Here is a 15,989-nt window from a genome sequence, read left to right on the forward strand (position 1 = left end):
ACAGGTAATCTTTTTTATACAGAAAATTGATTGTCATCTAAATTGGCTTTCAGCGATTACAGCCACCCCCAACACAGATTAACGACACTCCAACCCAACTATTTTACCTTTTTTACTAAGGAATACAATGTATATTCAAGATTAAAAAATATTTTAAGAGTAACTTGAAAATCTCACCCAATACATGAATTTATTTGAGCTTGGGTCACATATAAACATGTTGAAGCTAATTAAAATTAATATTAAAAAGAAATAATTAAAAATATTTTTTAAGCTTACATAACAAAAAAAACCCAAAACATACGATGTTATTTAAATATCACTTGTTGTCCAAAGACCTGTATAAAAATAAATAAATAAACACAAACTGAAATAAATCTATCGTTATATGAATATTCAAAATTAAATACCGTCAATCAGACATCAAACAAAATATTCGGCTTATATAATTTATTATTAATTACTTAAGCGTTTGACACGGATCACGTGTTCAGCATTGCCAAGTCAATCAAGACAAAGACAGACAGACAGAGCGTATGGAAAAGTTGTGACCTATTTGCCTTTCAATACAGGTATTTTACCTTTTATTTTGGTTTTTTTTGTAAATTTTTTTCTTTTTTGCGCCCAGCTTACCTTATGTTAGGTCAAGTTGTGAGTAATTTCTTCCGTTTTACGTTGTCGCAGTCGCCGCCAGCGTCACAGTTGCGGCGTCGCTGCCAGCGAGGCGTCTGTTTTCGACGTTATAGACAGCGTTTCTGTAGGCCCAAGCAGTTCGTTCAGTGATCACTGGGCTTTTGACGCGTGCAGTTCGTTGTTTTAAAATCGAGTTCAAAAATAAACCTGAAAATCTTTCTGCAAATATATCAAAAATTATATAAAGCAAATTAGATTCGTCTATCTGTGGCTTAATGACAATTAATTATGCAGACGGGGCTCCATAATTTAAATAATTGAGCAGTTGGAAATGTGCTCGAGTCAAAAATTATGATAAATTGTTTGACATATGCTTAAAGCCAGTTATACAGTTGAGGCTTAAAGCCAAATTGGTAAACTGACGTGTGATAAACGTGCTCACAAACAGCCAAATCTGCTGTATGTAATAAATTTACATAAAATAAAAAGTAAATAAATTCGTATGTTAAGAGTTTGAAACTCTGGCATCTGTAGATAATGCGCCGGCAACAGTTGGTTTGTCAATAGTTGCGGCTTAATCGTTAAGCAAATAACTCGAAATAATGAGAATTAAACAGAATTCCAGTCGCGTGAATAATAAAAATTAAAAAGAGTAAAATAAACACAAACTGATAAACAAAACAGAGAACAAACTATCTGGTTTTCGCCAGAGGCCAACTGTTGAAACAGTTAGAAATTTCGCTTGTTAGAGACATTTTTATATGTGCTGCATAATAAACCAAATAATAATGTACGTTTTATGGGTCAAGGTTTGAAAAAGCCGACAAACTGGCTTTCATGAATCCCAACTAACAGAAATTGTATCTCTGGGCGAATATCTGTTAAAATTCTTTTTAAGCAGCAAAAACTTTGTGTTCCATTGTCTGGGACAACTAAAACTTTATTGTGCTGTTTACTTTTATTACTCTATATGAACATAACAAGCTAGCCTTGTCTGGTTAAAGCCTTATCTGTGCTCCACAGTTCGGTTTGCATCGCCCGCAACGATAACAAATTTATATCCAGCCAAACGTGTCCAAATAGTTAATGTTCTAAATTGTTCTGGCGCCAAACAATAACAAAGAATTCGCGTGTCTCATTTAAAATATAGATACAAATAGCTGTATGAATAGTCATTTAAATACTAGTTAGAAACGTGCTTTTGGTGACTGTAATTACTGTACTGTAATTACGAGCAGCACGTCTCACGTCCCTGGTTACAACGTAACGCTGACATTTCGCAGCGAGGGCAACGGCATTATACACCTTCACTTTTCATTAACTACGAGAACAACAATGCAGTAAGAGCAGCAACAACAGCAATAGCAGCACCAACAATTGCAACAGCAACAATAACTTTGACGACACGCAGCTGCAACGCGTTTCGCTTTGCGCATGCGCAAATGCAATGCTGATGCAATAACAACAACATCAACAACAACAATAGTAACAAAGATAAACGAAAAAATTGAAAAAATCAACAGTGAAAACTGTATTAGGACTATGAGATTGACATGAATACCCTTTCCACATCTGTCATACTTACAGCTATAAATATGAAATACGAAGACTTCTGTACAGAAAAAAGTCATAATACTTATCGAAACTGGCATGTGTCTTATAAATATAGTAGTAAACATTCCATATATCAATTAATATATATATAAATTACAATTGATTACTATGAACAGCAGTTACTACGTACATTTATGGGCTTAAATAATAAACTACAGTTTACAAGTTCTCGCTCTCTTCGTTTGTTTAACCTGAATTTCACTAATTTGAATATTCGTTATTTTAAGAAACTCTTAATGCATGCGAATAATTCGAGCAACACGGGTTACATATTTATGTAACCCATAAGGCTTTTATTCCTCTTTTCTTACATATCGTTCTGTATTCATGACAGCGATAACCGGGACGTAGAAAGTGCATAGTAAATCTTTATGATTCAAGATATCTTAACAAGACTTGGCAACTGTGGAATTCAGAACACAATTGATCAAAAGTTATCTATAGCTTATCAACTTCAACAGCGTTGTCTATCATAATTAAAAGCAAATGGGAACTTTACGGCGGAGCACAACCGACTGCATAGTACTTATTTAGAGCTCGTAAACTTTTACTTTCATTCAAAATTCGAATATTTCTATTTGCTTCATTTATAACATATTGATCGATATGCAGAGATGTCTAAAGATCCGCCTGCTAAGATTTTTAATTAATATTGTCATGTATCTAGATTCAAAACTGTCATATTAATTCGCAATATCCAATTAATCTTGACGCTTTATCAGACGAAAATTCAACGACATGCTTAAAACTTCTAGTCTTTAATAAGCATAACAGACAGTACAGTAAGGACAGACATGGTAAAAACCTAGTGAAATTACAATTTCTTATATAAATAGCGCATGTAAAGGATAAAGAGATTATTATAAAAAGCACTTAAGATTTGAAGAAATTATTGCAAAGCAATTACTGAGTTCACTCCATAAGCACCGTCAAACAGTGAATTATTGCTTCTTTATTATTGTGATTATTGCTTTCAACATTTATAGTATGTGCTTTGCACAATAAAATACTAAGAAATTGGGAATAAAAATGATTATATTCGGCCTTTGTTAAAGTATTTTTAGCAACGTTTTATTTTTTAATAGATTACTGAGAATTTCCCTTTCAAGTCAAAAAAAAAAAAAATAGACTGCCTGCTGTTTAGATTAAAAACCGTTTGTTATCAAACCTTTATGAATTTTAAACGAAGTCCAATAAAAACTGACCTGTTTTAAACCCACAATTGTTAATATACGAATTATTATTTTCTTATCATTAATTCAGTATTGAAATAAGAAAATATTGCACACAATTAAGGAAATAAAAAATGGCTATCCATTAACTGATATTTAATAGTGTGCTGTGTAACGTGTTAACATTGCAAACTTAAAAACAAATCTTTACTTATGGTAATTAGATACTCCAGTTATCCAAGACAAGCTCAATGATATTCATATAATCCCACAAGTCTCAGAAAGTGAAATGTAAACAAAAGCCAAATCCAAGTTAGGTGAGAAAAGATGCAAATGGTAGTCAACCCGAAACCCGCTTGAGAAACTCGTTTGGCCCTACAAACTGGTAACTGACAACAAACCGCTGCAATTTTATTGGTTAAATGCAGTTTTCAATACACTCTGCACTCGCTGAACTTTAGTCAAAATGGGTATAATGATTATGTTAATCATCAGTACAAAGATTATAAAGAGTATATTGAATGCATATCCAAGTATATCTAAGCTTATCAGCTTATCAATTAACTCATTAGTTTTCATTTTTCTTAACAATCTCTTCATCTTACAAATATATCAATCTTTGAAGCTATTAGCGCATATTCTTGTTAGATCTTAGGATCCCTAGCTTATATTTTGTTTATATCAGATGAGCTTAAAGGGTTATGGGGCAAACGCTTTATCTTCGATCTACTATATAAAGGACAACCAAATTAAATTTAAACCGATATATAAAATCTTATTTAGTCTAATTTAGTATATCATAGGGAATCCCTATGTCGCCGACTTTAAACTGCACTCAGTTGATGCTTTTTCGTAGTAAATGAACGACACAAATTGTTATACAATCGACACTTGAGTCAGTGGGTCACTGACTTTGCTGCATTTATATTTGTTGCTTGTTTTTGTTGGGCATTCAAACCGGTTGTCCGCTTCACTTGCCGCGTAGTCGGTAGTATTTTAATTAGTATTGAACCACACAACTTGACCATAAGAGTTAACCTTCGCTTGTGGCGCGCTTTTGATTGATTTTACAGCTGCAACAACAACAACGATGGAGCAGAGCAGCAACAACAACAATGGTTACCTCAATCCCGCGTATGTCGGCTCATTGAATGCCTCTACCATATCCATACCTGGTGCCTATAAGACCCAAGCGGAAGGCCCAGCACCATTGAAAGACCTCACTAATGGCATCAAAGCCAACGAGGCACAGGAGCCGCCCGCTGCAGCGGATGCGGAGCAGGCCAAGCAACGAGATGGCTGGAATAATGATATTGAGTTTCTCATGTCCTGCATTGCGCTGAGCGTGGGCCTGGGCAATGTTTGGCGATTCCCCTTCATTGCCCTGGAAAATGGGGGTGGTGCATTCCTGATACCCTACCTCATTGTGCTCATACTGGTGGGCAAGCCGGTCTACTATTTGGAAATGTTGCTGGGACAGTTTTCGAGTCGAGGCAGCGTCAAGGTGTACGACTTTGTGCCCATATTACGAGGTGAGTATGCCGGGTTGTACATGTTACTGTGTGTGTGTGTGTATATATATCTGTAATAACAGTTTCCTCTCAGGCATCGGCTATGGCCAGGTGCTGGCCACAGGTATTGTGACGACCTATTACGCCACCCTAATGGCGCTCACGCTGCGCTACTTTGTGGAATCATTTTATCCCACATTGCCGTGGAGCTATTGTCGCGAAGAGTGGGGTCCCAGCTGTCTGGATTCGGCACCACAGCAGGAGAGCGTGGTGGGTGGCAATCAGTCAACGGTGCGCACCACCTCAGCTGAGTTTTATTTTACGTAAGTAAATCGGCTTGCAAAATGTGCGATATCAATGCGTCTTCTCTATCGGCTCCTTCAGCAACATCATTTTGCGTGAGAAGTCAAGCATTGATGATGGCATCGGTTATCCCAGCTGGACTTTATCTTTGACTTTGGCTGTCGCTTGGCTCATTATAGCGGGCATTATGTTCCGTGGCGTCAAAAGCTCTGGCAAGGCTTCATACTTCCTTGCACTGTTCCCTTATGTCGTTATGCTCATATTGCTGGTGCGTGCGCTGACTCTGCCGGGTGCCACTGATGGTGTCCTTTACTTCCTGAAGCCGCAATGGCACAAGCTGCTCGAGCCGCAGGTCTGGTATGCAGCTGTCACCCAGGTGTTCTTCTCGCTAGCCATTTGCTTTGGCAATATAATCATGTATGCCTCCTACAACCGATTTGGCCAGAACATATATAGGTGAGTTATTTATTTTATGGTTCTTCACCAAAAAATATAGCATGAACGTCTTTCGAAAAAGAGTAAAGTGAGAGCGTATAAATCATAATAATTCTTACTCTCAATCAAGTCGATCCTCGATTCATAAGGAAAATTCTATTTAAAATTTGAAATCATTAAAATCCAAAGTTCTGGGCCTTCATTTATTAAAATCAACATTGTGAATCCTTTCTGAAATCTGGAAATCAACATTACAGAGATGCCAATATTGTGACCACATTGGACACCTTCACCTCGCTGCTGTCCGGTATCATCATCTTTGGCATCCTGGGCAATCTGGCCTATGAGAACAACACAACTGATATATCGAGTGTGGTCAATGGCGGGCCGGGCCTGGCTTTCATATCCTATCCGGATGCTATAGCAAAGTTCAAAGTGCTGCCGCAGGTGTTCTCGGTGCTGTTCTTCCTCATGCTCTTTGTCCTGGGCATTGGCAGCAACGTGGGCATGGTCTCTTGCCTGACGACCGTGCTGAAGGAACAGTTTACGCAGATCAAACAGTGGCACATCGTGGTCTTCATATCGATTGTAGGATATCTGTTGGGTCTGCTATATATCACACCCGGTGGACAGTTCATACTGAATTTGTTGGACTTCTTTGGTGCCACATTTGTGGCCCTGGTGTTGGCCATCTTTGAGCTGCTTGCCATTGGCTGGGTGTACGGCGTAAAGCGTGTCTGTCGCGATGTAGAATTTATGCTGGGCATAAAGACGTCCATCTATTACCGCATCTGTTGGGCCGTGATAACACCGCTGCTAATGTTCATCATACTGGTCTACATGCTGGCGCTGTATGAGCCACTAAAGTACAAGGACTACACCTATCAGTCAGGCGTTTATGGTAAGCTCTACTCTAATCCCAATTAGATCCACAACTAATTTAATTTTGTACACACAGTCTTTGGCTGGTGCTTGAGCGCCTTTGGCGTGGGTCAACTGCTAATATGGGCGGTGCCCGCGGTGAGGCGCCAACCCGTAGAGCTGGGTCTTTTGATGCGCATACGCAAAGCCTTTGAGCCACTGCCCAATTGGGGGCCAGCCGACCCCAAGACCCTCAGGCGCTATCAACTGTATGTGGAGCAGGCGAATGTCAGCTCAATGTTCCAGCGCAACGGTATCTGGCACAAAATCTATGACAATATCTTTGGTTAGCAATAAAAATCTGCTGTAGGGGAGTTACTCGTTTTATGTGTGGCAATCCGCACGACTATGCGCTCTATACATCTTTGTATATATAGCGTAACCCTTTTATAATAAAAATCCTGGCTTAAGTGCCAAATGTAGTCGCTGCGCCAGTTGGCCTCCAGCGAACCCTCCAACACAGTGGCATTCAGCTAGAGATGGGCTAACTCAAATGGACCAACCACCTGAGCAATACGATAACACGCGTAATATTTAACGAATTTATTGTAAAACTCTAGAAAAATAAATTAATTAGCTTAGTGTTAAACTGAACTCGAATTTTATTGGATTTAAGGCATCATTAAAAATCGAATTTAATATCAAAGACACCATAGAAACTAAGCTCGAGTACACAAGCTGATCAATCACATATATAATATTTGGAAGGCGCGAAAAACATTTTTGACTTTTAGCAATAGACAGCCGTTCAATTCATAACAAATGAATCTGTCTTGCTACTGATCTTTAGTTAATTTAAATTAGATTAAAGTTAAAAATGCATTGTCATATAATAAGAAATCTGAAAAATAGTTGATAACATTTGCAGCTCAGAATCATTTATTCTTTCATCTTATAACCTCGAAACTGCAGTCTGCAAAGAAGTCTCTACTAGAGACTGTCTCTAACACTATCCAATACACATGCCAAAGGGCTCAATGTATCACTGACTACAGCTTTGATAGCTCATGGTGTCTGACTAACAGAAATATTGATTTCAATACATGCGTTTCATGTCTCTTACTGTTGGCATAAGTATTTGCAATGCAATTTTCGTTCAATAGAGCGCTTTGAATTTTAATTTTATATATAAGCTGTTAATTAACAATTACGAGAAATAAGGCACACGCATAGTAAGCTCAAGAAATTCCTTCATGTGAAACTAATTAGCTTTATATATAAGCTAAGCCGCAACAATCTGACAGGCCAAACCTTTCCACATACTTCAGCAAGAAGTTATCTTTCTCACTTTTAAGTCCCCGTCAACTCTCGTGACTTTCGTGTTTGTTCACGAGCTCCGCTTCAGCGCGTGTGGCAAGTGCAGAGCCAAAGCGCAAACAGGCGCAACTATAAAAGACAAGACAATTGCAGCCAGCGGCGCTTTACACACACCCACTCACAGCTACACTCACGCACACCCACACACATGCACTGATTATGCCGTAAAGGGTAAAAAGCTCTGATTTTATGATTGAGGCAAAAAGTTGCAAGTAGAAAATTGTCCCAGGCACACAAAACGCGTGTGTGTGAGTGCGTGTGTGTGGGCGCTGTAAAACACTTCCACTTCCGTTTCCGCGTAACAGCAGGCGCAAAGTATTCAAGTAATTTGTAAGTAAAAAGACAGCTCCTGTCCCTTTCCCTTACTCGCTCGCTCTCCCTCGGATTCTCGCACGCCTGCTGTGCAGATAAGCGTAAATGGAGCTTTGTTGTTTTGTTTGTTGTTGTTTCTGTTTGTTGTTGTTGCTGGCAGCGAAATGACAAACGAGGCGCCTATAAGCATGCAATATAAAAATACCAAGTAAAAAAGCCTTAAAAAATATATATAACAAATAGTAGACTAATAAATCACGCGACTCGCAAGTGAAGCACACACATCCAAGAATCTGCATTCATTAGCCCAAACATATCGGCAGGTTGACAGGGCTGAAAGACAAACAGAGGTGAATCTGCCACTGACAAGTTGTCCTGGGTAACAGGGTATATCTGTAGACATTAATGCAAAGTGATGATTAAAACTGTAAAATAATATACAAAAATGGAAACGAATTTAATTTGCTTAGTATTTCTATGATTAACAATTATTTCCAGCTCTAATTCCAAATGGAAATTACACTCATCTAATCCAATATGTATACATATCGATGCTTTAACTCGACCTATATAACGACCACATATGGTATATTGCTCAGCTTGTCTTGTTTTTGGCAGAAAACTAAGTTATTCATATTATAATTTAATTTTTAAATAATTTTAATTAAATTTATTGATAAAAAACTAACATGCAGCAGATTTTTTAAGCCAGCAGAAAGCTTAATTTAGAACTTAACCCAAATTTATTGCAAACATTTTTAAGCACTTACTGCTTTATGAAGCATATAGATAGTAAGACTCATGAAATACTGCTGCTTTAATGGATAATATGGGCAATACACTTAGCTATCTTCAAAAGATATTTCGGTACACTTAATAACGTATAACTTTTGCTAAAAACAATAAAAAGCTATTAAATTTTATTGTATCTTTGCCAAATCTTAATAAATAAACTCTGATAATCATTCTGATCGATAAAATATCATTGACAGTAGAGGAAAATAATGGTTAGCACACTATATTACAAGCTAGGCTTCTTATAGAGTATCTGCGACTCCATCATATTTTGCACTTGACAATTTGAAAATTTGTTTGCTTTCATTTGTCAAAGGCTGCCCGCAGCTGGAGCTGCATACTCCATTCCCTTGGTAGTTCGGCTTTTTGGCTGTCAAATTAATGTGGCTGTCAACGACTGACAGCCAGATTCAGTGTATTTGTCAGTAGCTCGATGCTATGTACGATACGATGCTGTGTAATTGCATTGATAAAATGCAGAAAAGATTGAATAAAACGCTGCTCACATACCAGCCCAGGGAACACGGCGTATGCGCAGCGTGTGACTTAATCAGTAAGCATATATACAAATAAATATGTATATATTAAAACATATATATATATATATATTTATATGTATATGTGTGTGACCGGAAGTGAATGCATTTCGAATTATTTGTCAAGCCATTGTGTCTTGTTAATGAGTTTTTAATGGGCAAATGTTGAAAACACAATTCTTTGTGCATTTCATTCGAGTGGATGCTTCACTGTACCACGCCCACTACAGCGCCATCATCACTGCTATGCCATACGCTCATTACTCAAACCTGCGCTACGCTCGCTTAATTTCATTGTTATTCACTGTAAATCAAACATAATGCGATATTATGACCGCGTCCACGCTGCGTATGCTTAATTAAAATATATATTAAATAACCGATTGCTGAAACACAAACCAATCATTGAATCAAAGCGAATCCAATTTGCACAGATTGAAATGTATCAATTCACTGCTTTTGCCGCAGCCGCAGAGATTTTACGTTTAAATCGAACGTTAATCGTGAATTTTCGATATATTTCATTATAATTTAAATTGAGCCATAAACACTTCAAGTATATTTATATATTTTTGGGTTTTGCGCAAATATAATTCAATTTGATAAAATATGAAATTTATTCGTAATGAATATCCTAATCATGATAATCTCATATAATATTTATCTATTTTCCATCATTTTGAGGATAATTTTATAAGTTATCAAAGAGTTTTAATAAACACTTTTTTCTGTCATTATTTGAATTTAGGTTAAAGAAATCCTACTAAAGTTCAAAAATATATTTTAAATTTTAATATATGCAAATTTTTATTACTGCTGACTCTTAATATATATACTTCATATTTTACGATTAAAAAGGGTAAAAATTGGAATCATATTTTGTTGGGATCTGAATGAACTGAGCTATAAACTATAGACCATTGAGTAATACGACTATTATTATATACTTACAAACTATAATACTTGTAACCGAGCTAATCATTATGTATAATATATAACATATACTCTCAATGCTCGCACGTCTACTGAAGACTATTCCCGCTGGACATATTTCAACCTGTATTTCCTTTCTCGCTTTTCATTTCACTTACTAGCTTCTATTGCGGTCAGATAGTTGTCAGCCAAATTGACAGCACTTCAATTCTACAGTGACTATTACGCTTTAAGAAGAAATCCCCTTTTACTCTCTTGTTCTTACTTCCTCTTCCTGTACAGTAGCAGCTCTATGAAGTTAGTCATAGCTTATCTAATCCAATATTATGCGCATGGCTTAAGCTTGCCGTAAAATTGAGTTTAGGACAAATAAAGATGATGTTATGATTTACGTGATGTCTGCGCATTATTGAATATCAGATTTATGGCCAAGCAATAATAACTTAAAATCATAGCGAGCTGTTTATGGTCTAGAAAATCAGAGCCACGAAAACACTCTGCAAATAAATCAGCCTTGGACGCGGACAGAGGCAGCAACAGTGGCAGCTGCGAAAAGCGGTAAATGACAGGACAGGTACGCACCGTTACCTTTCACGCACATTTCCCCAAAGTAATCAACGCCGACGCCGCAAACAAAAGGCCAAAAACGCAGTCGTCGGATGTGGGCCATATGGCAGCCAGAGAAAGCTAGCCCCAAAATTCAGTTGGCCAACTTTAATGGGTGATAGTCAAGTGTTTAAATGTGTGTGTGTGTGTGTGTGTGTGTGTGTGTGCTAGTGGATTGTTGTGTGTGTTTGGGGTCGACATGCCTGCTACTTAGGCACACATTAACTTTTGGCCTTTTGTGTTGAGGCAAACGCTTTGTCTGCCCATCTGCCCAGCTGCCCGGCTGCTCAATTGTTATCTTAGGGCTAGACACAGCTGCCATTACTTTAGATTGTTTGTCTTTTCTTTTTTTAAATTATTTAAATAAATCAGCCCACAAATTTTTCTGTGCCTGTCCCTGCTGTCCGTACAGATTGCAGGTGATTTAATTTGAATAGCATTTAGCTGAAATTTCCATTCTGCTTTTGGAACGACAGCCGCGGGATGCATTCCCGCGTAGGGAATGTAAAAATTTACTGACAAACTTTATAGGCCACAACTGTGTACCCACTCAGCCAGGCTATAAAAGTATAAAGGTACCAGCCAGCCAGTCATCCAGCCATCCAGCCAGCCTATTAGATTACTTCAAACAAATGCCATCAACGTGTTCCTAAAACAATTTGTAATTTAATGCTAATAACAATGCTTGAAAATTTACATTTCATTTGAGCTTGGAGAAATGCTCGAATGATGGAGAAAAAAATAAGAAAGAAATTATCAAGCGATAACCTATAATTAATAAAGTTTTGAAATGGACATTATTAAAAATAAAAAATATTTTATATGAATAAGTTGCTAATCTGTTCAGCATAAATTAACATTATAATTTGGGCATATAACTAATAGCTGAAGCCTTTTGATTTGTAACTTTATAGGTATATTCTATATATTAAATACATTTTGATTGCGATCTTTTTCATCTTTGGTTGGAGCTTAATAATTGAACACATAGTAGTCTGCTACTGTGGTCGGATGTTATATTGATACGTCCTTAACCGTTAAATAAAGAAGCACGTGTAAAGGCGCAGGTAGGTCCCTTTGTGATGTTATTTGAAATATAAAACTCTTAGAATGAAAGAATATCAATAGACAGAATTAACTTTTCTTGTTTATTCACTCATTCATTTAAAATAACTAGCTGTTCAAGCATAAACATGTTGACGTGACACATCCTAATGTCTTCAAGTGGACAGCGTACCCAATGTCAACCCATCGAGTATAGGGACATAAAAACACTTTGTATCCATGGCAATAGATATACGACATTGTGTTATATTTTAATATTACAAGCATAGCTTAATATTTCAAAGAAGCTTTAAGTTATTTATTAAGTAATACCTCTAAGGCATAAATTAACACAAAATTTGCAAATTGCTTGCATAGTTAAAATTGCTCAATTAAAATAATTAAAATGTTAAGAAAAAAGAAAACCATAAAATATGTTGTAGAACTTTTAAATATTCAAACGAATGCCAATGAAGAGAAAATTAATTAAATATAAAACCAAAACTGGGCAGCTGCTCATTTTACACGCTTCAATGAAGTAGCCAAGTTAAGACTGAGAGCAGGCCAACCAAAAATGCCAGACATAACAAATATTTCTGGCATTTCGCATGACATTTCATCAAAGGTTACCCTGCATAACAAGCAAAAAAAAAAAGAAAATAAATAAAAGAGAGAAAAACCTGGCAGCCACAAAAGCAGATCCTGACAATTGTTATGTCGATGGGCGTTTGGTCTGAGTCGTTGTCCTGGCATATGTACTACATATTTTTGCGTTCTGGCTTCTCACTGTCTCTACATTTTTCCCCATATTTATGACTGTCTGTCAATGGCACGACCAGACAGTCAGACAAACAGACAGACAGAGTACACAAATAGAATCCAGCTAGTGTCTGTTGATTGGCACACTTCAGCAGAGCGAGAATTATTATTGCTGCCATCAAGTGAGCCAGCGTCGTACTTCAGCCATCGATTTGCCATGTTTTATCCATATAAAGAAATGCATAAATATATATACAAACTATCTATATGAACTGCCAATTAAAGCATAAGCAATTAAATCGGCTTGCGCATGCTATGGGAGCTCACAACTTTACGGATTTGCAACTTGTTGTATTCAGATGGATTTTGCCGGCTGCTGTTGTTATTTTCCTTTATCTATTTTTTTTAAGCTATAAATAATTATTTTTTGCCGGGCGCTGCAAATGACGGGCAGAACCGAACGACAAAACCTTGACAACTTTGCAAAACTTTTATGATAAGTTTTTGCCTTTTTACTTTCTCTTTTTTTGCCACAAGCTTTGTCGTGGCAAGAAACCAAATAGACATTAGGCCAACAGTTGTGAACGGGCTGTCAAGTGGGTGTTTGGTGGGGTAGCAGTAGTTCAGTGCGCGCACTGACACAATGAAAGAGCAAGCGTTGCGAAAGCGTACAACACAATAGTTAGCTGTCTGTCAGGTGCACAGTGGCTCTAGTACTTCCGAAAACTTTATAATGACCATAAATATTCGGATTATGATATGAGAGAAATCACAACTTGCGACTAGTTTAGACAAATTAAAAGTATTTGTCGATTTAAATCGAAGCGCATACAAGGGATATAAGATATAAATACTTGAAACAACTTCCAATGCAGCGATTAATATTTTAATTAAAATGCCATTGAATTAATGAAAAAATCTAAAACTGATTCTGAATTAATTGGCAATAATTTGAGGTCAACTATTGAAGCATTTAAGCAGCCGCTATTAAAAACTGTATTTATAAAAATTATTAAGAAAAGCAAGAAACTGATTTCTACTCTTAAGAAACATAAGCCAGGTCACGGAACTCAACATAGCTTAATGGAAGTATTTCAATTATATTAAAATATACATTAATATATTTATTATATATATATGCCCACATATCGCAAAACACACTTCAGCCATGAGCGCCACCCACAATAAATGTCAGGATTACCTGAATAAATACAAAATGAATAAATTTTTAAGGACTCTGCCTATCAACAAGCACTCAAGCAATTTGCTTTTAATAAGCTCAACGCCCACAGTGCCACGTGATGTGGCAGCTGACATGCCACAAAACAGACAGACGGCACAGGGGAAGAGTTTGGCAAAGGAGAGTGGCAACCAGCCAGGCAGCAAAAAAGGACGCCATGCCAGAAGAAATTTCTTCGGATGTCGCGCCAATTTGAATCCTGTTCTATGAGGCGAAAAAAATAAATATGTATGTAAAGCGTAGCCAGCAGACAGCTCACATAACTGCGTTCCGTCGAGGTTTATGAACTTGTTCAACACGTGTAGTTGACTGTAAGCTGAGCGAAAACTTTAAATGCGATGGGTTAATTATGAAAAAAGGCATATCAAATTATATGCACAGTCATCAACTGTTACACAGCCTGCGGCTGTCATTTTGAGTAGTTACTGTAGCTTAGCCAGCGCCGTTTAGTAGCCCTTTTTTCGTGCGGATGTTAACCTATAAAACGAAAAGCCAGAAATATTTCTAGTCTCTCAAGCTGTTAAGATCTTTCAATCTAAATGACTAAACTTTCAGTCAAGTCGTGTTAAATTTATCGTCAGTGCATCTTGCTGGCTGCCAGCGTACATAAACTTGGCCAAAATTGTTCCCGCCAACTATAAAAGCTGAACAGCCCCAAACCCACACACACACAGATACAAACACCAACAGAGGCAAAACCCCACTAAAACTCACAGCCCTTAACTATGCCTAGTTATAAACAAGCAACAATCAGTAGATGTATGTGTATATCTGGTTGACTGTGTGTATGTGTGTATGTGTGTTTATGTTCTGGCTGTTGGTTTCGTCTTTTTGAGCTTTTCGGCATAATTTCTACTACATAACACATCAGTTACAGCAAAAGCAGCAGCAGCAGCAACAGCGACATCAACTAAAAGCATCGTTGAACGTCTTCAAAAACTGTTGTTTCGCGTCAAAAAGTTACAACAATCAGCATTAACATTCATGCGTGCATCTAGCCGGAAATGTTTTTTCAACATTTAACTTCAATGTGCTCAACATGTCGTATACGCAATGTGCTACCCTTCTACAAAATTCGAACTATCAAAAGTTGTTTTTAGTTTTATTTTCTTTTTATTTAGGAGATGTTTCTAATTTCACAAGTACTTCAGACTACAGTTTACTGTAATATCTGATATTATTTTTTTGCCCTCTTCAGCAAAAATTTAGTTAATATTTGGTAGGATGATAGAACGTGCGAGATATTTAGAGAATTGATATATATTTATAAAAATTGCTTTGATAAATAATGATATATAAAATAATATATAGAAGAACAAAAAAATATTTTCTATTTTTATGCTTTTGAATTAAATTTAAATTTCAATAATTCGGAAATATTAATTATTAATACCATTATTATTAATTATGAATTAATAATTAATAACAAATAAATTTTGATATATTAAATATAGATTAGAATAAGTTAAAATTCGCGTTGTATATAACATATTTTTAATAATTGTTTTTATTTCTCTTTTTAATGAAATCAAGCTTTGAGCGTTTCCCATTACTTTTTTTTCTACTAAATATAGTTTTTAAATTGACTTTAAGCTGAGATTCGCATTTTTAAGCTATGTATCATCTCGCAACAAATCCCCGTCGGAACTGTCAGTTTAAGCGCGACTCTGTCTTAATTATGTCAATCTTATAGCATAACCGCAGGAGTGAATGTTGTTGCGGTTTTATTTATATACTTAAGAAGAGCCTTTGACCTCTGCCCTGCTGTCACAACCAAAGCTGAACCACAACAGCCATTAACAACAAGAAGAAGAAAGACAACACCTGGCACAAGCACAAGCACAAGCACACGCACACA

The 15,989-nt window shown here is 36.7% G+C and overlaps 1 protein-coding gene across 3 annotated transcripts; it reads left to right on the forward strand.

Moving 5' to 3' along the window:
- The first annotated feature begins 700 nt into the window (after window positions 1–700).
- LOC111592177 (sodium-dependent nutrient amino acid transporter 1) lies at window positions 701–7,111 on the forward strand. 3 transcript variants are annotated; one of them, XM_023304240.2, is made up of 6 exons: window positions 701–1,092; window positions 4,493–4,951; window positions 5,025–5,253; window positions 5,315–5,689; window positions 5,926–6,569; window positions 6,627–7,111. In XM_023304240.2, the coding sequence occupies exons 2-6, from the start codon at window positions 4,510–4,512 to the stop codon at window positions 6,878–6,880; spliced, it is 1,944 nt and encodes a 647-aa protein (XP_023160008.2). In that variant the 5' UTR covers window positions 701–1,092; window positions 4,493–4,509; the 3' UTR covers window positions 6,881–7,111. The 3 variants fall into 3 exon arrangements, with proteins under 3 accessions (XP_023160008.2, XP_023160007.2, XP_023160009.2); XM_023304239.2 differs by having other exon boundaries at window positions 703–1,121; XM_023304241.2 differs by lacking the exon at window positions 701–1,092 and adding an exon at window positions 1,129–1,423.
- The last annotated feature ends 8,878 nt before the right edge of the window (window positions 7,112–15,989 follow it).

This window comes from Drosophila hydei, unplaced genomic scaffold, assembly GCF_003285905.1.
Source record: "Drosophila hydei strain 15085-1641.00,03,60 unplaced genomic scaffold, DhydRS2 tig00000060-arrow-pilon, whole genome shotgun sequence".
Taxonomy (NCBI): domain Eukaryota; kingdom Metazoa; phylum Arthropoda; class Insecta; order Diptera; family Drosophilidae; genus Drosophila; species Drosophila hydei.

What these genes read in the sequence shown, in the direction of transcription:
- LOC111592177 (XM_023304240.2), top strand. Translation starts at nt 4,510, where the DNA reads ATGGAGCAGAGCAGCAACAACAACAATGGTTACCTCAATCCCGCGTAT. An exon ending in CTTTGTGCCCATATTACGAG is followed by an intron (nt 4,952 to 5,024) that starts GTGAGTATGCCG and finishes GTTTCCTCTCAG; the next exon opens with GCATCGGCTATGGCCAGGTG. An exon ending in CTATCAGTCAGGCGTTTATG is followed by an intron (nt 6,570 to 6,626) that starts GTAAGCTCTACT and finishes TTGTACACACAG; the next exon opens with TCTTTGGCTGGTGCTTGAGC.